Genomic DNA, 22,162 nt, shown 5'->3' with positions numbered 1-22,162 from the left:
TTCTCTCTACCAGGAGCTGGGGGAATACTGGCCAAACTGCCCCACTGATTACATCCAAAGCAGCAGGGCAGTGGGTGTGGCACAGGGGCGAGCAGGCTCTTTATGCAGGCAGCTCAGAGCACTACCTTCCCCAGCAAGACCGCTGCCTGAAGGAAGTTGTTCAGCTCCCACCATACATTTCAGGTCTTAGGACTAAGTGGGCTCTCATTGTTGCCTCTCTTTTGTGCCTCTCCAAGTTCTAGCTCTCTGGGCCTGCTTTACTCACAACTGCAGATGTGGGTCTCTAATTCACTGGGTAAATACAAGCCTCCAGGTGAGAAACCCATCACCTACTCTGGTTCGAGGGAAAGATGTATTCCTTTCACCCCAAGGCTACACCCTCCATGGGTGCTCAGGCTCTGACTCCACTGCCCCATCCCAGGAATCTAACGATATAATTACTCATTCTTTTACTATATCTCTAACCTCTCCCTTTTTACTGGCTCCTTCTCATTAGCATTTAAATACATTCAGGTCCTTCACTCCTTATAAAAAAGCCCTTCTTTGAACCCAGATCATCTTTCACTACCAGCCTTTCCCCTTCCTTCAACAAACTTCCTGAGAGCCACATACCCTCCTCCCTCGGTGCCTCTAACTCCCCACTGCCCTCCGGTCATCCTTCACCCACTGCAGCTGGCTTCTTCCAACACCCACTGAAACCTGCCAAGGTCACAGACCTCTGGGATACATCTAATAGGTAATTTTGTTTCTAGCTTTCTTGACTTCTAGCAACATTTACTATTCTCTCTACTGATCTGTCTGCTGAGCTCCCATGAGACCTTGGGCTCATGTTTTTGTCGCCTCTGGCTGCCTGCTCAGTCTCAACCCTCATTGAATTCCTCCTTTTTCTCAGTTTATTCTTACACAGGGTTTAGTCCCAGGGCCTCTTCTCAGCCTACATTTTCACAGCGTCAGTTATCACCTACACAGTGCTGCCACTCAATCTCCAGCTCAGACTATGCTGAGCATCAAACCCAACACCCATCACTTCTTAGACATTTCTACGTAGTTGAGTATCCCAACCTTTAAAAGCCCAAAATGAATGTCAGTGACATTCTTAGTCACACTCCCACCTGGTTTAGCCCTATTCTTTCTCCTTTAATGTTTTTTCTGTTAACAACATAGGATCCACCCTGCTCCCCAAGTGAGAAATTGGAGCAACATCCCTGACTCCTCTTTTTCTCTTATCCATCCGATAAAGCTTCTCAATCTCTCCCCTACCAGTTCCCGTCTGTCCATCCCCACCCATCCTGCCCTGGATCAGGCCCTTGTTGATTTTACTGCAGCTTCCTTCATGCCAGTCTGAAGCTGTGCACACAGGCTGCAATTTGCATATCATCTCCCTTGTATTTTGATGCATATGGACGTATCTTGGTCTGTATCGTGGCCTTCAAAGAGCCAGCCAGCTCCTAGAAAATGGGCCATTCCATTTACTATTCTGGGACTTAATACAACACTAAGTACATAGTAAGCACACTGTCAAAAAGTTTCTAAGTATACAGCTGTACTGTCCTAATTTTGTTTAATTCTGTCTCTTTAAAGATTAGTACAGTGTTCTTGTAACAAGGACAAATTTGACCTACACGAATTTAACTAAATAGCTCAGCAAAATAAACAAGAGCCAGAGATAGAAAACACAGGGTTCCGCTGGTCCCCGTAGACTTTTGGCCTTCCCACCAGAGAACAGAAAGAAGGCCTGAGCCAAAATGCAACACGATTTAACTCTTGGCTTCTGGGCTGCTATGAGCTATATCATGGCAATGTAACAAATTTTATAGTGTGATTCTGACTCTGTGAATTTAGCTTTAGAGACAACTTTAAAACCTACCACCCCCATATATAATGTCCTTCTCACAAACCTCCAGGTTTAGTAACTAAGACAGCTAAAATAAGCACTTAATTTTGGAGGAATAGTATTAGACAAGAACACTGGAACTTGAATCCTGGCTCTGGCGTTTACCAGCTGCCTGACCTTGGTCAAGTACTTAATGGAATTGAATCAATTTCTTCATTTAGAAAATGAGGCTAATATATACTCTCCACTGGGGTGAGAATCAAATCAAACGAGATGATTGTGAAAGTAACATGCCAATGTGAGGTGTTTTTATCATTGTCTTAAACACTGAGTTATCCTCCAGATAGATGATTGGCAAACAGCATCCTTAGTACCAAGTCTCTCTAGTTCTCAAACACTAAGCTTTCGAGTTCTGCTATAGGACATTCATACCTAGTTAGATGCTATCATGTATTTCTGTGCTCTAGTTTTTACTCACCTGTAGTAAACGGATCTTGTAAAGTTTCTCTTTCTCCACATTATACCGCCTGTCTAGGTCTTCCTAAAAATTGGAAAAGGACACAATTATCTGGGAATAGGAAACTTTCATTCTTTGATGAAGTCTTTTGAAGTTGAATGTTTTTAAACCACATCTCCCTCATCCTCAGGCCCCAAATTTCTTTTCTTAAGTGGCCAAGCTTAGGGTCTGGGTCCTATGTCACGTGAGAGCCTTGACATCCTTTCATATCCCTTTATAACAAAACTTCCTTCTTCTGGGATCCAGGCTGAATCCAGTGTTCCTAAGTATCCCCCAAATCCATATGTTCCCCTCCCCGCCAATAAAAACAAACTGTAATGAGAGACAATAATGACTTAAGAGAACCTACTGTACTATGCCTCTGTGTTTACAGAAAATGCTGGTTTGCTTTCTGTTCCTATTTGGAACTGTGCTGTCCAATATGATCGGCACTAGCCACACATGATATTTAAATTTACATGAATTAAAATAAAAAAAAATCAGTTTCTCAATTGCACTAGCCACATTTCAAGTATTCCCTAGCAAAAACACACAGACATACACAGAGAGAAGGATGGGAAAAGAAATGAAACATAATACAGTCTCCTACACATAGGCATGAGCAGACTTCAGCATAGGAGTCCTATTCTCTAGAAGCTTCTGACTGCACAAAGGGAAGGGAAACCCTAAAGGCGGCAAACAAACATACAGAGGCTTTCCTGCTTCTCTTCCTCCTCTCTTTCTCTTTCTCCTGGAAGTTTGCTGGAGCGCTGGTAGTGCTAGTTTAACTCAGAACAGGGGTCAGCAAACTATAGCCCAAGAGTCAAATCCTATCGCTCTTGGGTCAAATTTGCCTCTCGGCCTATTTTTGTAAATAAAGTTTTATTGCCACATCCTTTTATTTACATATTGACTATGACTACTATAGTGAAATTAGCCCACAAAGCTGAAAATATCTACTATCTGGCCCTTTACAGTTTGCTGACCCTGGAAAGTAGTACTATAAGGAGAGTTTTTTCCTTCTGCACTGCCTCATCCCTCGGAGCCTATAGGTTGTGACCAGCATGTATGGCCAATGCAGGCCTCTTCCCTTCTCCGCAGAGATGCCAGAGTAAAGACAGAAAGCCTGCGCAAGGTGCTGGGAGAAAACCCCACAGAATGGTGGCCTTCAAGGCTATCCCTAGTGAAATCCTGCCTCCATCTGAGGGACCAGATGTGTAAAATGGGGCAATGTCCCTGAGAGCCCACAGATGAGGAGGTGGCCGTAGAGAAAATTAAAGTAGGCATGAAATACTGTCACGGAAGGGTGTAAAGCTGGCCACCATGCCCAAAGAGGCCACTGGCAATCCTGAAAATGGGCAGGTACTTACATTATGAGTCATCACGGATGTGAGGGCATCATGCGGCTCTCCACTGGAGAGGGTCTGAAATGATGAATAGTAAGAAACACCCTTCTGAGTATGGTGAATGAGATAGAAGCTGAGGGTTTAGACGTAGGAAAGGGTGGGAGTAGGGGCAGTTCACTGACAAATGTCTGGTCAGGGAACAGAAAAGAACAGGCCCTGTGAGCTCCCAGATTTCAAACTGTTCTAAATGTCCGTCTGTTACACACTAATAAGCTAAACTTGTCTTTGAATGTGAGTAATAATACCTCTACTAAGATGAGATTGCTGAGAAGAGACATGAGATCCTAAAAGTTTGTGATCTGTGCAAACTCAGAAGCTGACTAAGCTGATGATTTGAGCCTCAAAGGTTAAAAGTTTTAGAAACAACTGGAAAGAAAGGCTTGTGATGATGACCCCAGGACACCACTGCACTGCATGGTCAGACTTGGCTATTTCCCCATGCAGGTCCTCACAGCGGGGAAGAGTTCTATGTCCTGGCTGAAAAGTCACAACCCATTATGCCAGGAGGAGGCATCTTTACCCTGCGCAGTCTCAGAGAGTGTGTGTGTGCGCGCGCGCGCGTGCACCTGTGCTGGCTGGCTTGGACCTGTCTCTTCCCCTCCCTGAGCCTCAAATTCCTCATTCCTACAAGGGAGGAGGTGCAAGTGATAAGTTCTGAGGCTGTGTCCAGCTCTCACATCCCAAGCATAGTGGTAATCAGGAAATAAACTTTGAACCAAGTGTGGAAGGGAAAATAAAACTCAGAGATCCTTATAGTCTCACTTGGTAAGAGAAACAGACTGTTTTCTGTCCTTGCATTGTAATTTAATGCTCGATAGAAATCCACACTAGCTTCTTGGGAGACCAAGTCTTGGTTCAGAGAGCCAGATGTGCTCAAGTCCAGAAAGCTCCTGCCCTGCTGGAGCTTTAACAATGACTCAAATGGCTCCCTTGCTTCCTGCTCATTACTGCCTTTTAAGGGTGGGACATGTCCCTAGGCAGGAGTAAAGGGTAAAATGAGTAAACTGGTACCAGATTTAGAGAACAAGCTGAGTGGGAAACAGAGGTCAGGCATTTCTTGGAAATACCCCTTTCCTGAATGGAGGGAGAGAGAAGATTTGTAATCTGGTAATTCCTGTGTGGAGTGGCTGCCATCCACACCCACTGCTGCCTTCTACCCACCAGAAGGAAAAGAAAGGAGAGAGAGAAATCTAACAAAATCAAGTGGTGAAACCAGCTGAGGAACGTGCATTCAGAGGACTACGGTAAGGAAACCAGTGCTTTTTTTCACCAGTCCTTTATAACACCAGACTTTCGCTGATTAGTCCTCTAATCATTTCACCATAGAAGTCGTAACAGCACCACATGGTCTGGAGGACTCCTTTGGGGCCTTTACCTTTTCTTCTCCACCTGGTGCTCTTTCAGCTTTCAGGTTTTCGATTTCTTGCTGTAGACGTGTCATCTCCTCCTTTAAAAGTGATATAAATAAATATGTATAAAACTTGGGCAAGCTAGTAATTAGATGCAATTATATAACTTGATCCAGAGTCTTATTTTCATATTTTGTAAATTTATGCTGGGACAAAAAGTCCATTAGGAACTAACTGACCACATCTCCAAGTTTCAGCCTGGGAGAATTCTTTTAGGAGGCTATAGGCAGCTGTGCCTTAGTCAAAAGGGCCCTTTCTTTTTAAAGGGCAGGTAAGGCACGCAGTAATCACTGGTACATAAAACAAATGGGTAGCTTGGAGCTTACTTCCAAGTAGCTAGGCCGTCTGTTTCTTCTTCTCCACAGGCCTGTCCACCTTTCCTGGTACCCTCTAGCCTGGAGCTCTGCCTCACCAATCCCCTCCTCTCTTGCCATCCTCATCTGCCTTTAAGTAAGAACCAGCTTCCAGACGGCTCCTGTGCCAGAGTGGCCTCTCTTGCCCTGGAGTGCACACAGACCTTGCCAGGACTCATCTCCTGCGTCCTGCTGTGGTCATGGTCACCTGTGTATAGATTACCCCCACTATTAGACACCGAGTTCCCAGATGGCAGGAATTAGGGCTTATAGATGTGACAGACAGACATCCCAGGTTTTCAGGACAGCCCTGGTTTTATATGATGCTATTCCTTTATACTTTAAAACTTTTAAATACATTGGTAAATCAGAAAACATTTTAAGACTGTGCTCTCGATTTTAGGGTTTGGCACACACAGTTACTAAGCTAACTCACTTCTGGTGTCCTCGGAGTGTACCCACCACAGTGCTCTATTCGTTTTACATAACTGACACATAACTGCTTGATGAATCTACCTTTTTGATGGTACCAGGACAGGATGCCATGACAGGACAAGGGGAGGTAAAGCAAGAGATTTTACAAGAGTTCTGGTTTCATGTCTGCTGATACCAAGCAACACTTACTCGACAATGTGCTTTAAATTCTTGTTCCTGGCTTTTCAGACTTTCATTCATGGCTACAAGTGCTCTCAAGTTCTGTAGGATACTGCATAGAAAAGACCAAAAAATGACATATGGCAAGCCATTATGATTTTATGAATCACAGCTAAAACCAAATCCCTAGCTAAAAAGGGACTCCCTTTTTAATTTCCTTTGTCGCTTCCCGTGTCTAATGGGTTCTCCACAAATGATAAAGACTACCGTTTAACTGACATTATTATTTGTTTATATGCCAGAGTCCATCAGGCTACATCCAAACAAATATTATAAAGCCAAGTAAGCTGTGGGTACTTCTTTGCTAAAAATGTCTGTCAGACCCAGAACTGCTCAATTTGCGCCTGAAGCTTTTTATGATTTCACAATCTCATTTAAATGAGTGATACTGAGGAGATTTTACCACCCAAACGGTTTGGTGACAAAAACATCAAATGTAAGTGCTTCTTACATGTAATTTAAATTGTCTAAAGACAACTAATTCAAATGGGGGAAAAAAAAAAAACCTGCAGCAGCTGTTTGGCCGAAAAAGACTGTACCTTTACACCCAAGGAGATATGGCTAAAATGAGTACTGTTAAAAAACTGGTAACAGAGGTTAACTCCGGGGAGAACTGGGATGCTGGGGGATGGGGTGGGAAGGGGAATTTTTCACCATATGCCTTTTTGTACTGTGAATGTATTACTTAGTTTTTAAAAACAGAAAAATTACAAAAACGAAACCCCAAGACACATAGCTTCTGATCCCCAGAAGAAAGGTGGCTAATTTAGTGTGGCCCAAACATATCTCAGCATGTGCCCAAGCCATGGGCACATTCTGGATTGGCGCCTGAATTAGTGGATCTGTATGGGGCCTGAAGCATGACCGCTGGCTCCTTAGTCTGGCGCTCCAACCAACTAAGGCGCCAGGCACTGGTAAAGTTACATTCTTCAAACAGAAAATAAACACATGCTAAAACCTCTTACCTTGGATCAGCTTTGGATTCTATCTTCTCGAGGGCTGCCTGTTCCTTGTCCAGTTTCTCACTATAACTCTTCAACTGCAAAAGAGAATGGAGGCATCGTTGCTACAGATTTGGTAGTGTAGCGGAGTAAGCACTTCCATTCTTCCCCCTGGTTCCACCTGTACCACACTTCTGACAGGTGGCCAAGCCCACAGGATTTAGCTGTACATTGAGAAAATAGGTGGACAAGAAAAGTAGGATGAGGGGTAGAGGGACAACATGGACAGGACACAAAACAGACCCTTCCGACGCATACTGCTGGTTAATGAAACCCTGGCAAGGGCTTTTAATCACTGCAGCAAATGGGTATAAAGTCAAGAGTAATGTTGACAGTGGCTGCCTTTCAGTAGGAAGGGGGTAAATGAAAGCAGTGGCTATGAGTCAGCCCTGGGTTTAAATTTCAGAATGCCACTATTGTGGTTATTAACAGGGACAGGGTTAAATCTCCCATCGTCTTGAATAATTTCACCTCCATTTTTCTGAGTTAGATAGTAAGGTTTAAAAAATTTTTTAAAGAAACTTTAAAATAAAGTATAAATTATAAAGTGTATAGTTATAGCATACAACAGATTACTAAGCTGCCATTTTAAAAAAGTAAGAAAAATGCAGCTTTTTAATGATGATCTCTAATATCTACCTGTTAGGTGAAGAAAACAAGGTATAAAACCAAGTATAATATGTTTCTGATCAGTATAAAGGAACATATACAATGAATGTATACATGTATAAAAGAATATACATGTTACTTATATATGTGTAAAGTATTTCTGAAAAGATTCGTAAGAAATTTGTTGCATTAGTTACCTCTGGAGGGTTCTAGTTGAAAATGAAAGACTAATAAGCACAAGTTGCAGCAACGTTTTCTTGCCTTGAGTCCTAAAAATTCCAGACTATTACGTTGGAACCTCAGGGACAAGAAAGTTGGCCAACAGATAGGAATAGATGGTGAGAGAGGCCTGCTGTGTGGAGTTAGAAGATGCAGGAAGGACTGGTCTGCAGGCCTGGGATCTGCATCAGGAATAGTCAGCTGGGCTAAGCAACATGGCCTGGCTCCCTTAACCCAAGCGCTAATACAAGAGCTGGTGCTCGAGTCACAAAGGCAAGGCAGGGCCCCAGAGAGTTGGCGATACTCAGAGAAATGAGAAGTTCCCCAACCCTGAATGTAGGTTACCATTGGCTGATCCCACCAAAGAGTAGAACCCACCCTTACAGAGTAATCACATGAAGCAGGCTGCATAAAATGGATGCAGAATCCAAACTGCTGATAACAGGAAATTTCAGTCAAAGATAGGCATACGCTAAGAATTATCAAACATCTGAAGATGAAATCATAAAAACATGTATCAACTCAACATAAATTTTGATCTTAAGAAATAGTTTATAGATCAAGAAAACCTTTAGACAATTAATGCCCTTAGATGGAATAAGGTGCTGCATATACTAAAAGAATCAACCTCACACACAGGAAATTAAAGTTGTAATTGCTGAAATTATGTGGACAGGCTAGAACTTGGTGTTCCCCCCTAATGCAGGGGCTAGCCAGTCTCCTGGCCTTCTTGCAGTGGCATGCAGCCTCCCCCACAGTCATCTGTCCTCATCTTCCATGTCCTGCTTTACTTTTCCTAACTTTATTAGAAAGACAGGTTTCCCATTTTTTAGTACCACTAGGTTATCCTGGAAGGGCAGGTGTTGCTGAAAGGTAAAACCTGGAAACACTGGTGTGAAAGGGCCAGAGTACTCACTTTGCTCAATCTTTGTGATGAATAGAGACTGAGGCCCAATGACAAAGTGCATTACTTATTCAGGACCTGGTCTTCAGTATTCTGACCAAATCAGGCTTCTTCATAAGCTGTTCAGAACCAGGTTTTGTATAATTTCTCATTTTTGTAGATGAGAATTAGTGTGACTGCCCTATTAGATAGTAAGCTCTTTGAAAGGTATTTGGTGCCGAACTAGACATGGCTCCCTGCATGGCCTCTATGCCTTAGTATCCCCATCTGTAGAACAGGGATGATAACAATGTGTTATTAGGGCTGTTGTAAAGATTCAATGGACTAATACAAGTGACATTCCCAGAATACATTCAGCACATAGTAATTGGCTGTTATTATTATTTGAAGATAGAAAGACTCTCTCTTATTATTGACTTAAATCACACCCTCTACCTTTTTGGCACATGCCGGTGGCTCAATTTGATTTAGTGTTCAGTACAAAAAGCCACTTTATAGCCACTTAGGATTTATATCCTTAGGAGGCATATAAGGGTCTTAGAAAATTGATATCAAGATGTTTTACCTTTAATCTCCTCCAGATTGTTATACAAAGACATGACCTGGCAAACTTCATGCTAGGGATTCTGCAGCATTAAAATAAGACAGCAGCAGGAATTTCACCCCAGGAGTTTGCCTTCTAATCCATAAGGAATGTAGTCACAAAATAATGGAAAGAAAGCCGATCTGTCCAAAGCCATCTTTAGAAAAAAAATTTTTAATTTACTGATTTTTGTGCCTGCCTTTTAAAAATATTCTGACAATAATCAAAGACAGTAGTTCAGGTCAGAATTAAAAAGCTTTGTCATACTTGTAAGTATTGCATATTGCTATAAACATAAGAATCTTAAATAGGCAAATTTCATGTGAAATTAAAAAAATAAGGACAGTCTGGTTTGAGAGATATCTTTGGGGATCAGTCCTGTTTCCACAAGGTCCAGAAAGTACTAGGTGGGGCCCTTGAGGTAAGGCAAGGCCCCTATAAAGTACAGCTATGGCTTGAGAACCAAAATCACAATGACAGCTTTTCCAATCCAGATAAGGATGGTTCTATGGAAGTGCAAGGGACAAAAATATCTCAATGCCCCTCATGACGGAACTGGCATCAGAGGTGCTTGTTTTCTTCACCTGGTTTCCTAGGAAATCAGAAGTGGGAAGTAAGCAACACTCTGATGCTGATGTGAGATGGTGTACTAGTATCCTGGGCTAGAAAATGGATCGTATGGTTCAAAATATATACCAACAACCCTCTTCCTCTTCATGAGAACCTTCCCCCCTCACCTAGGCTTAACTGGCTTTTGTACAGCAAATTATATCATTCTGTGGTTCTCTCATCTTACAAACAGAAACCATCTCACTCTCAAAGAATTTAGTACTTTGGAGCTATTCTACAATCTGGGGTTTGAGGGGCACAGGCCTTTTACTGTGAATGACGCTTCATATTCTATTTATTTAATTTTTTTTAATTTTTTTATTTTTTAGGTGAGGCAATGCTTGGTTGACCTCACAGATCAACCCGTGCCCGTGGAGGAAGGAAAATCTGCTCACCTTTGTCAGTGTTTTCTTTGTTTCGTCGTATTTGGCTTGTAGGTTGGTATGATTTGCACGCAGCTATAAATAAAAGATAGAAAACATCTGCTTTCATTTGATCCTTACAACAACACATATATGAGTGACATCCCATTTCACAGATGAGATGGAAGCTCAGAAAGATTTAAATGGAGCAAATGTGGAAATTTTAGAAAGGCTGCCAACAACAAATGAAGAAAAGAACTCATATATAATTAGTATCAGCTACATGTCAAGTGAAGTTCTGGATAGTCTGCATAAATCCTATCACTGAATCCTTACATTCAATGGAAAAAGACATTATCCTTATTTTACAGATGAGGAAATAAAGACTCAGAGGGATTAAGTTACTTGACTAAAGCTTCATAGCTGATACCTGATAAAGCTTGGATTCAAATTCAGGTCTAGTTTTTCTGTATGGCTACACTGATTCAGTTAACCAACGTGCCCATTCACAGAATACGAACTGCATTTCAGCATTCAGGATTCTAGTATAGGATAAGACTGGTTGGGAAACAATGCAAGATAGAAGAAAGGATTCAGGACTTTAACACTAGGAGAAAGAAAATGAATTATCCTTACTGTTCAAAGTTATGTAACTGTAAACTTACATCTCGAAAATGTCATTTCCTTTTTCCTTACTAAAAATGTATAGCCTTATGCTGTCTATGAACTTTTAGAAATCTGGAAATATCCCATGAAAAGTGCAAAGGTTTACATATTTTTACTTTGAAAAGGGGAATTAGCAGAAACCCCCTGTCAGACTCTTTGCTATCGTATACAAATGAACAATGACAGAGTTTATCCTATATCTCAACGATTATTTGAAAATAACTTGCCCCATCCTTGAACCTACAAGCAACTTATTGAGAATTATGTCATCTTCAGACTCATTATTCTTCAATCATGCTTCTTGTTACCAATCTTCAGACTGATGAATGGCTACTCTTCTAACAAGGCCTATCAGGAAGCCAACTCAAGCAGAAAGCAGAAGTGAAAAAGAAGGGACATAGGTGGGCTCTGGCTTCTCTCTGAAAGGGAGACATCTGTGCAATGAGAACTTTTATTAACCTGTTTATGGAACTGGTAGATGAGAGTTTTTCTGGAGAAAGTTTTTTTTTCCCCCTCTCTTCTTTTGAAACACTAGTGATTTAACTCTTAAAGTTCTTTGGGGCTCCTGGAAAGGGTCCTGGAATTTTCCCACCTGTCTGACCCAACTTCTAGCCTACCTCTCACCCCTGCAGCCACCTACCCATCTGACATTTACCCAGTGCTCTGCTCAAATGAGGTGTGTGAGAGGAGACTACGAACATGACCTAGTCCTTTCCCTCAAGGAGTGGGACTAGTAAACTGTGGATTAAGTATGAGAAGAGCAGGGGCAGAGACAGGCCCAGGAAGGCCCAAGCAAAGAGCTGCCTTATTTATCAGGGAGTTCAAGGCAGGCTTCCCCAGCAAAGACTCACATAAGCTGCATCGTGGCAGGGAAGAAGAAGTATGCTAGGAAGGAAAGACTCATCTCTAATTTAAGTAATAAGTGTTTTCTTCATCTCCTCATCTGACCACATTTTCTTAAAGAGGAAATTGTCCCAGTAGCTAGGCTTAGTTTTCATTTTGCTAGAGTCTTCCACGTTTCTCCTGCCTCCATTTTCTTCTTCATCACTAACCTTTAGACTTACTTCCAAAATCTAGCTGCTGGTTAATACTTTTTTCCTGGATTCCTTTCTTTCCTCAATCTCAGGTTTCTTCTCAGCTATCTATCAGCTGTACCCAAGTTGTGCCATTGCAGCATATTCTCTTTTTGGACCACAAAATGTTTCTTACTCCTTCTCTTGCTTTTATCCTTCCCCTATTTCTCTATTGGGCCAAGATCCTCTCCAGGGTTCTTATCACCAAAGCCACAGGTGCATCTTGGTTGCTTTCTGCCTGCATTACCTTGTAAAAGAGGTTCTTGGATTTAAAATTTGGATTATCTCATATTACTGGTAGAAGTACAAATTGGTACAGTAACCGATGAATTATTTGAAAGTTTCTAGCAAAATTGAAAATGCACCTATTTTTTATCCAGCAATTTTACTTCCTAAAAATCTATCTTAAAGAAGTATTTATATGTTTGTACAAAGATGACTGCATGAAGATATTCATGGGAGCATAAATCTGCAATTGGGAAAAAATATCCTGGAAAAACCTACATATCCAAGAAGAGGGAACACATTAAATAAATTACAGTATATATCTACTATATCATACTATATAGTCATCAGAAAGAATGAGGTAGATCTATATGTTCAAATCCTAGTTCCACTGCTAACAAACTGTGTGACCATGGACAAAACTACTTCACTTCTCTGTGTCCGTTTCCTTATTTGTAAATGGAGGATAGTTAATGGTACTATTGTTCCACTGGGTACAATGTTCACAAGAACTTTGTGTGAACTGAATGAGTTAATTTGGAAAATAACTTTGTAATATATTCAGTAAAAAAAAAAATCTGTTTTAGTCATTATTATTACTGATAGAGAGATTATCTGTGATAGAGTAAATGAAAAACAAACTCGATTTTATGACCAAACAAACCACTGTCCTCAGGTGAATGGGCATATATGAGAGTTTGTAAAGGCCTAGAAAATAGAGGCTGGCTTTAAAGGAGTGGAACATTTGAACCATTTTAATCTTTACATAGTTCTAAGCTATTTGGTTTATTTACAGTAAACTTATATCATCCTTATAACTTAAACAAAAAGTGGTTGAAGCATTTAAAAACAGAGACAAAAAATGTGTTTAGCACATCTGCACATAGACACACTCAGTATATTCTCTCTCATTATGACCTGCTACTCAGTGCCCACCAAGAAGTGTGAGGTAGATGCATGGGGCTGAATGAGGAGGCTAGGGAGGCAGTTGAAGAGAGTGGAAGGAGCTGGGATCGAAGTCCTAGGATTGAATTCCTACACAAAAGGCATGTTGTTTGCTGCCCTTGTCACTTCTGGCAGACAGAATCACAGACTATGAAAAAATGTACATCAGCTAGCCTAGAGGAGAGCAACCTTTTGTGGCAGGGCAAATTTAGGGACAGTAACAAAATTTAGGGGCTTCAGATTTCTTTAATAGGACATTCCAAATTAAAATGGGTTTCAGCGAGTTACCTGAAAAAAAAAAATGCATATTCTTATAGCTCACATTTTTTGAGAATAAAATATGAAAATGATGTTGGTTTTTAATCTTTACAAAACATTAATATCTAGGCTTTTTTGAAGAACATTCTCATTTCTTGTTTCTTACATTTGCATAAAGCTTTGGTTCATATAAAGTGCATTCTTGTTTATATTTTCATTTCATCCTTGAAGCAATCTCTCCAGGCACATTTTTACCATCATGTGAGACCCCTAACTCATATGTGATATGTGACCATGAACCATCTCCCTCCCTACCTCATTTTCCTCACTCAGTTGGCCTAGCTACACAGCCAGGTATCACTGCACATGCTGGTCATCTTTAATAACGCTAACCACAACAATAATGATCACTGTCCCTTACTGATAGTCTGCTACATATTAGGCAGTATGTCTGAAAAATAATAGGCTCTTGGTAAACATAGATTCTGAACCAATTGCAAAACAGGCTCCAGAGTCAGAGAGGCTTGCCCTTTCAGCTGGACTAAGAATGTGCCTGGACCATCACTAGAATGAGGCACAGCATTCCTTCTCTCCAAGTTCAGACAGGAGTTAAAAACAAACATCTACTCATACTGAGATACTCTGGCTCATGAGATCTGCAATATCCTCAAAACTATCCTTTCTCAGAGAATAAAGACATTATGATGGAGAAAACCTCATCCTTGATTCATGCTCACCTTGAGTCTGTGATGAGTTCTTTCTGAACCAATCACTTTCAGGTTCTTTTCAGTGCCAAGGGTCAGGAGTACAGATGACCCTCCCTGTGCTGAGAATTAACAATGTCTACACAAATTATCAAATGGAAGCCAAATCAGAGTCAACCTCTGCATCCTTGTTTGCTTATGATTCAGAGTATTTGGTAAAAGCAACCTATTGTTTGTTCAGCTGTGCTAGAACAAATTCCAATAGAACAAATGGAATCAAAGATATAAATGGCTAAGACCATTTGGTAAAGTAATATATTTTGAACATGTGGGACTTGAAAAGATGAAAAATGCACAAGTTCGAAATGCCAACTGGCATCCATTTTTGGAAAATCAATCATTACAGGAACTGCTTGTGAATTGTTCTTTCGAAAGCCATATTCATTTCTATAATCTGCTAATTTTTTCGATTAATTAAATCTTACTGCTAACATAACTGAAACGTAACTTTTTATCTCTAATGACTGTTCTGAGTCAAACTCCCCAGCTTCCTCTTTACTTTCCAGGGCGAATATATAAAGGTCTTTCTAAAACAGTCCCATCTGTCATCAAGTATTACAGAATGCCGTCTCATAAAGCTCTTAAAAATGATCTGGTTTCCTCCATTTCTCCTACCACCACTAGTCGAAACCATCAACAGCTCATGTCTGGACTACTGGATCAGTCTTCTAATGGTTTTCCTTGAACCCCTTCTCACCCGAGTCCAATTAATTCATGCTCCCACGGCAAACAGAATAGTCTCTGAAACATGCAAATCTGATCATGCCCCTCTCCTACTTAAACCCTCCAATGGCTTTCATTGTCCTTAACATAACCTGGGACATCCTGTCTGATAATACTCTGCTGACCGGTTGGCTCACTCACGACTCTCCAACCATAAAACAGAAATTGGCCAAGACCCTTTCTTTCCAAGATCTTAGTTGTTGCATAAGTCCCTACACCTCCTATGCAGACTTCCTGCCCAGCCAACACCTACTCATCTTTCCAGCTGCAGTCCTCTGTGACCCAAGATCAGGTCAGGTCTCCCTATCAGTCACTCTCTCGGCTTCTGAGACTTCTCCTTTAAGCACTTATCACAGCTCTAACTAAATGATGATGTGTGTGACTTGTTTAGTCTATGTCTCCCGTTGCTACCTTAAGATCCCTGAGAGCTGGGATCATAACTTGTTTATCCATTCCCAAAGCCTGGTTTAGTTCCTAGCATACAGAAGTACTCCGTGAATATTTGTGAATTAACAAATCCTATGATCTTCTTCTAGAACAGAGGTCAGCAAACTTTTTCTGTAAAGGGCAGAAGGTAAATATTTTAGGCTTTGTAGGCCATGTGGTCTCTGTTGCACCTACTGAACTCTGCTACTAGAATTGAGAAGCGGCCACAGAAAATATGTAAACATATGGGTGTACGTATATTCCAATAAAACTATTTACAAAAACAAATGGAGGCTGAGTTGGTGCAAGGGCCATGGTGTGCTCTCCCCTGCTCTAGAATCTCCTTTGACCATTCTACCATGAAGATCTCAACTCCTTCCCCAAGTTCTCCCTTCTTGAAGAATGGTTTCATTTTACTTGAATAAAATTATAAAAAGAAAACACCAACCTCTTCCAGATGTTTGGTCTTCTGCAGAATCTGCTTGTTCAAGGAAGTGACTTTCCGACGATGCAGTTGGGAAGTTCCTAATTTTTCTGGACTTTCTTCAGCTGTTAGCTCAGATTGCTGTGGAAACAGGGAGGGCAAATCCAAAGGATTTAATTAGTACACGTTGGTTCACGTTAGAAAACTCCTTCCCTGCTCATTTTGGGCAGAGTACCACAGGCTCCTGTGCAAAACCCAGGTCCAGAGATGATGATTTTGGCAAAATGATCAAAATCTCTACCAATAGAATCTGCATTCCTCGCAGAAGGAATATCATGTGCAGAAGCGCAGGGATAAATAACTGTAATAATGTTGATATCTTATAAGAATAGGGCATCAAAAAAGGGTCTTAAACAAAGGAATGTCATAGTCACGCTATCTTCTTCATAAGAACATTCTGGAATTATCAAGAATGACGAATTGATTCACTTTCATCATAGTAGGATAAGCATGGTTAAAAAGTTTAACCATTCAGAAGCACTTACAATGAAGAGCAACACTCTGCCACTTATTTCTCTCCATCTGTGGACTCATTTAACCATTTCTTATTTCTCTTCTGGTGTTCACAAAGCATAGATTTGAGAGGAATAAAAGTTGCTGAGAGAGGCCACTAGGAAATTTCTGAAATTATATATGTGAGAAGATGGAGAAGAAAGTTTGGAAGGACATAGAGACTATCAGGACTGAGAGGTGGGGAGAGATTTCTGGATAGGGAGATGAAGTGAATGCAGCAACATTACTGAGAAACCATGCATAGAAGGAAACAGGTTGGACATAAACAGATGCTTGGAGACCCCAGTGAGAAGCTCCAAAAAAAAATAAACAAGAAGGTTGACCTTGTTACAATGGTGTCCCTAGAATACTTCCTAGATGATCTTAGATAGCTTTATTAAACAGTTAAATGCCCATTATAACCACACTTTCTTTTTTACTAGAAGTAGCCCAATTCCAAGCGAATCACTGATTTTAAACCCAAGTGCAACAAGACTATTTGGGTATTTGATTTTCCCTGTATGTTTTAAGCCCAGTGATCATGGGCCTAAACATCTAGAAGATTTACCCATGGGGAAAAGAGATGAAAAAGTGAAAAGGAGGAGAAATTAGATGGCATAATCACCATTTATTCTGGCTAAGAGTTTGTGAATTCAGCAACATTATTAACAGATGATGAGTTTTTGCTGGTTAACAACTCTGGAAGTGGGAAACAACCAGCAGGATATAGCTGCATAAAACAGTAAGAACATCATTTTCTGTCCCATGGGATGGTAGGCCACAAGGAAAAAAGAAAAACTAAGCATTTGCTTTTGCAACATATTTATCTTTGAAACCTGGGATTTTGGAAAATGTCAACTAACAGACTCCAGCTTATCTGGATTTCTAGGAATTGGAGTTAACTTTTAAAGATGCAATTGGACACATCAAGATATTCACAACTTATAGTCTGGAGAAGGAGAATTGTTTCTAAAAATTATTTGAGAGTACAAAAAAGGGGGGATGAGGAAAGACAATCTTCCTCTATTTTGACTGCATTATCCTGAACTGTGTTATTTGGCCACTTCTATCTGTTATATATTTAGCAGCTTTTTTCGTAAAGATAATTTCAGATTTGGGTTTTAACATCCAACTTAGATTCCTTGACACTGATTTTAAAAGTGTCACTGGCATATCCTCAGAGCATTTTACTTTGCTAGCAGAATTACATAAGCCTTCTATCTCATGATTTATTGACATTTGAAATAGAATTAATTCCCCATTCACAGGAACTACCCCACATGGTGTGTGTTATGTTTGATGTTAGGATTATCTTGAGTACCCTGATCTCCTCCAGCTGCCTTTCTGGCTTTGGACCTGCCTGAGTGTTGGGCAGGCAGCCCCTAGGGGATCAGTGTCTCGCTCACTTCCTCCAGTCTGCAGGGGTGAGCACACACCCATTCAGTGCCATTTGCACTTTGGACATGGGTTGGAGGATGTATCCAACTCAGGAGATTTTCCTGCTGATTAACTGATTATGGCCAAGGTTCCAAGAAAATGAAATCTGTACTTCCCACCCAGCTTCTACACCCTTTTATCAGTGTACCTGGTACATATATAGCTTTGTTTTAAAACTTTTGACTTCACTTTCAAGAACTCTTCTTGCAGGAAAACCAGTAGCTCTCTTGATATCTGGAAAGATTTCCGGGCTGCCTGGCTGGGGTGCTCGTGCGCGCGCACTCTCTCTCTCTCTCGATTTAAATTTTTAGCTATATGGTCTCTCAAGACTCTTTCAGGGGTTCTTCAATATCAAAATCCTTTTCATAATAATACTAAGGTATCATTTTTTTCATTCTCATTCTCATTAATTCCCATGATTATAAAGTAAAAATTTCCAGATGTTATATGACGTGATAACACTGCTTTGATGTGAATATGTAAAATATTTGTCATTATTTTTAAATGAAGTCGTACATAAGCTATTGGGATCTCAGTAATTTTAAGAGTTCTTAAAGGGTCGATCCTAAATTAAAAATTCTGAGAACCACTACTTTAATCTAAGGGGCCTGACTTACTTGGGAATCACGTATTGGTCTCAATCATTGATTGGCACAGCCTCATGAATACAGAGCTCCAATCAATGGAGTGGGCTCACCCATCATTTATACAACATTGAGAAGGAAAGTTCTTTCTGATTCCACTCTTTTACTAGACAAGTGAGTCAGAGAACCATACAAACATAAAAAATACCTGCAGTGCACAGAAAGAATCTTGAAGTTTCTGTACAAACATACTACTTATACCTCTGTGATGATAGTCTATGTTCTCAGCAAACACAGGCTTTCAAAATCCTTTCTCTTATTATTAGGCAGCAATTCTCACTGCTCTGTGGAATTCCTTAAATTTGCATCTAAAAAGCATCAATGTACACTAACATCAATATAGTAAGTGCCATTTCCATATCTGACATTTCTGCAGTCCAATTAAAATGAATACTATGAACATGAACAGGCCCACAGAACATATAGATTTTGAGTTCCTCCATTTGTCTTTGAGTCTAGAGATGGGGCTATGCAAACTGCTTTGTTTAATGGGAAGTTATTTTTGTACAGATAAAATTATTTACTCCAGAGCTAAGCTGAAGAGAGTTCTTAACCTAGTCAACGGAAATTTAATTGATCTATTTTTCAAACATACTTTTTATTAAGCAATCTAAGGTTTTCATTTCTTTCAAAAACCCTCTACAAAGCCAAAATAACAAGACCGATGAAGGCAGAAACAAGTCTTTAAAGCAGTATGTCTCATTTGCAGTTCTGTTCACCATCTGTCACAGTGGGGAGAACACTGAAGATGACCAAGTTGAATCTTGAAGAATGAGTCAAAGTTGTCCAGGTAGAGAATAGAAAATGGGGCTTTATTGTAAATCCTTGACAGAAAAAATTAAAATCCTGGGGTATCTTAACTGATTTCTATTTGAAAAGTACAATATCTCTCAAAGAATACCAACCATTTACAAATACTCCACTTGTGTTTACATTGGAACCAAAGCTAAAGTACCCATCTACTTTTGTTCAACAATTTCAGATTAAGAACGTGCTTTCAAAACCACAGCATGGATTAGATAACTTTTAGCACCGATTCAATGTTTTCTAATAATTGACATACATTCATAACTTCCATTCTTAGGGGAACAAGATTTAAATGTCATTCAGTAATGTTAGCCTGGTTCAAAATAATAAATTCCTTGGAGGAAAAAAAATGATTACTTTAGCTAAAACTGCATACTTTTATAATTAAAAGAGACCCAAAAGGTTATCTACATATCAACCTTCTTCTTAATACAGGAATCTCTCCTATACCACCCCCTCCCTCACCAAAATATGGTCACTAAGCTAATAGCGAAGATCCTGATCTCATGATGGTGCCAGAAGCTCTTCATACCAAACAGAGGAACTTCCATTTCTGGTACCTTGACAAACAGTCCTTTGAAAACAAGTATATGGACAATATAAAATATTTATTTTAAATCTTTTAAAAAATCTGTAAGCTAGCAAGAATGTAAGAAATCCTGGTGAAAGTAGGAATCCTGGAAGGTATGTGTACCCACTGAAGTTGGCTTTTTTCTCAAGGCTATTTGCCAAAACCAGGTAATCTGAAACTCTAATTTTTTAGAATTTAACACTTGCTTTACATAAACCTTGACACAGGTGTAAGAGGAAATAAATCTGCAATGAGATTTTATAACAAAGATTGGGTCTCATGTATTTCTGCAATCTAAATTCATACACTACTTGGATGGTCCCAAAACTCACAAGTCAAGACTATGTGTACAATACTTGGGCCAAGGTATCCCTAGGTGCTTGCCAGAAGCAAAAGCAAATCCTCTCTGGAAGAACAAAGCTTCAACTCTAGGCCTTAAAGAACTTCTACAAGTAAATTTCCAAGGAATTTGAACTTCCAAAAATCAAAAGCACACACGAAGCCAAAGTACCATGAGCAAAAGCCAGCAAAGACAGTAGAATCAGACTTGCAAACACTCAAACAAGAACCTATCCATTCCTCCCTGAAGTAACAGAGATGAACTGTAATCACTCACAGAACAGTTCAATTTGTCTTGTCTAGAAGTATTCACAGCTTTTTTCTTTGCTTTCTGTAACAAGATGTTAGTACCTTTCAGTATCTTGGCCTTACCCTCTGGATATACCCTAGCTCATGTGACCTTTTCAAGTACTCCAGATGGAATCTGACATATCCGACAGATAGGATGGGATCACCATCCACTTTCCATACTGTGCTTCTGTTAATGAAACCGATACACAAACGTTTTCAATATTCTTGACTCCCACTAATGCAATCCCATGAACTTCAAAGATCCATATTCATGTAACATTGCTGAGTTGAAGGCACAGCTCTGGATCCCAAGATAAGCAATAAAACAACACTTTCCAGGATGCACTTAACATTTAGGAAATGTGAACAAAATGCAAAACCTCTCTTTTACTGTCAGGTCAGATGTCATTATCACCAAATCTTGAATTGGTATGACTGATTTTTCTGAAATTAAATAAAATAATTCGCATTGCTTGTCTTTAAAAAATGAATTTGTTTGGGCTTATAATTTTAATCTAAGATATTTTTGACTATTGATTCTATTCTCTAATGTACTAGCTACCTTTTCTTTTTTAGCTTTAAATGATGTTCAAATCTGACAGAACTAATTCCTATATCTTTATCCAAATTGATAAAGACCCTGAAAGGTATAGGCTGTGCTATGTGGCTTGAGACAATCCCACCAGGTTGATAATTCATTAGCCAATACCATTCTCTTGACTGGTGTCACTCAGAATTTAGGAAATCTTGAAGCAGTTTGGAAACACGAACGTATTTAGCATCATCCTCTCCAGATTCCTTAATCTCTAAATTCTGGTAACAGTTTTAAATCTCTCTCCCCACCTTCATTTAGTTCAACTTTTCATTACTCAGAACCTAGTATAGGTGGGGCTCAGTGGTATGCACTGGGGATATGGAAAAAGACACAGACCTGACCCTTAAATCTTTACTGTCTAGTTGGGTAAAAGCAACTCATTCATAAATAAAGGGCTGTGTTTTCCACTTTCTCCCCAAGCCTAAACTGTGCCACAGAGGAAGAGAGACTTTTGAAAGCTCTTCTTTTTCCTTCTTCTCTCTACCTTTCCTCTTTCCTTCAACAAATGTTTATGAAAACCCTATTATGTTAGGCGCTGGGGATATACAATGATCCTAGCCCCCATTGATGGCAAGCATGTTAGTCCTGAGAAATAAGTAGACCAATAAAATGGTGCACTCAGCAGTGTTGTGAAGGAGACAACACGGAGCTGATCCATACAACATCGCAGAAGAGCTTATCTTAGGAAGGGAAGTCACTCTTAACTCTGGGTGAGTCTCCACAGTCTTCCAGTCATCCATCTTCCATTAGCCTCTACTGAGGATTGTTTGTTAGGCAACAGAGGTACAGAGATGAAAAATGAAATCCTGGCCTTACAGAAGTATACAGGTTTAGGATATGACTTGTCTACCACCTGTGACTTAAGCAAAGAAGTAGAGTCTAGAAGGAAGGGATATAAAAATAGACCCCAGCCCTCGCTGCTCCTGATCCCAACTGGGTTTTTCTACTTGTGGCCACAGCAGAAGGTTACCAAGAGGGCAATA

At 40.1% G+C, this 22,162-nt stretch overlaps 1 protein-coding gene across 2 annotated transcripts in view; it reads right to left on the bottom strand.

Moving 5' to 3' along the window:
• The window catches only part of CCDC93 (CCC complex scaffolding subunit CCDC93), an 80,120-nt gene that overhangs the window by 13,484 nt on the left and 44,474 nt on the right, over nucleotides 1-22,162 (bottom strand). For both annotated transcript variants that reach the window (XM_039872696.1, XM_039872695.1), the window contains exons 12-18: nucleotides 15,968-16,084; nucleotides 10,473-10,535; nucleotides 7,118-7,191; nucleotides 6,123-6,204; nucleotides 5,112-5,183; nucleotides 3,701-3,754; nucleotides 2,313-2,375 (exon numbers count right to left, since the gene is read on the bottom strand). In XM_039872696.1, coding sequence (XP_039728630.1) covers nucleotides 2,313-2,375; nucleotides 3,701-3,754; nucleotides 5,112-5,183; nucleotides 6,123-6,204; nucleotides 7,118-7,191; nucleotides 10,473-10,535; nucleotides 15,968-16,084 — 525 coding nt within the window. The remainder of the gene's footprint in view (nucleotides 1-2,312; nucleotides 2,376-3,700; nucleotides 3,755-5,111; nucleotides 5,184-6,122; nucleotides 6,205-7,117; nucleotides 7,192-10,472; nucleotides 10,536-15,967; nucleotides 16,085-22,162) is intronic.

Source organism: Pteropus medius, unplaced genomic scaffold (assembly GCF_902729225.1).
Source record: "Pteropus medius unplaced genomic scaffold, Ma_sr-lr_union100, whole genome shotgun sequence".
Classification (NCBI taxonomy): domain Eukaryota; kingdom Metazoa; phylum Chordata; class Mammalia; order Chiroptera; family Pteropodidae; genus Pteropus; species Pteropus medius.
The sequence above is the reverse complement of the archived record's forward strand: the minus strand, read 5'-3'. Positions and strand labels throughout refer to the sequence as shown.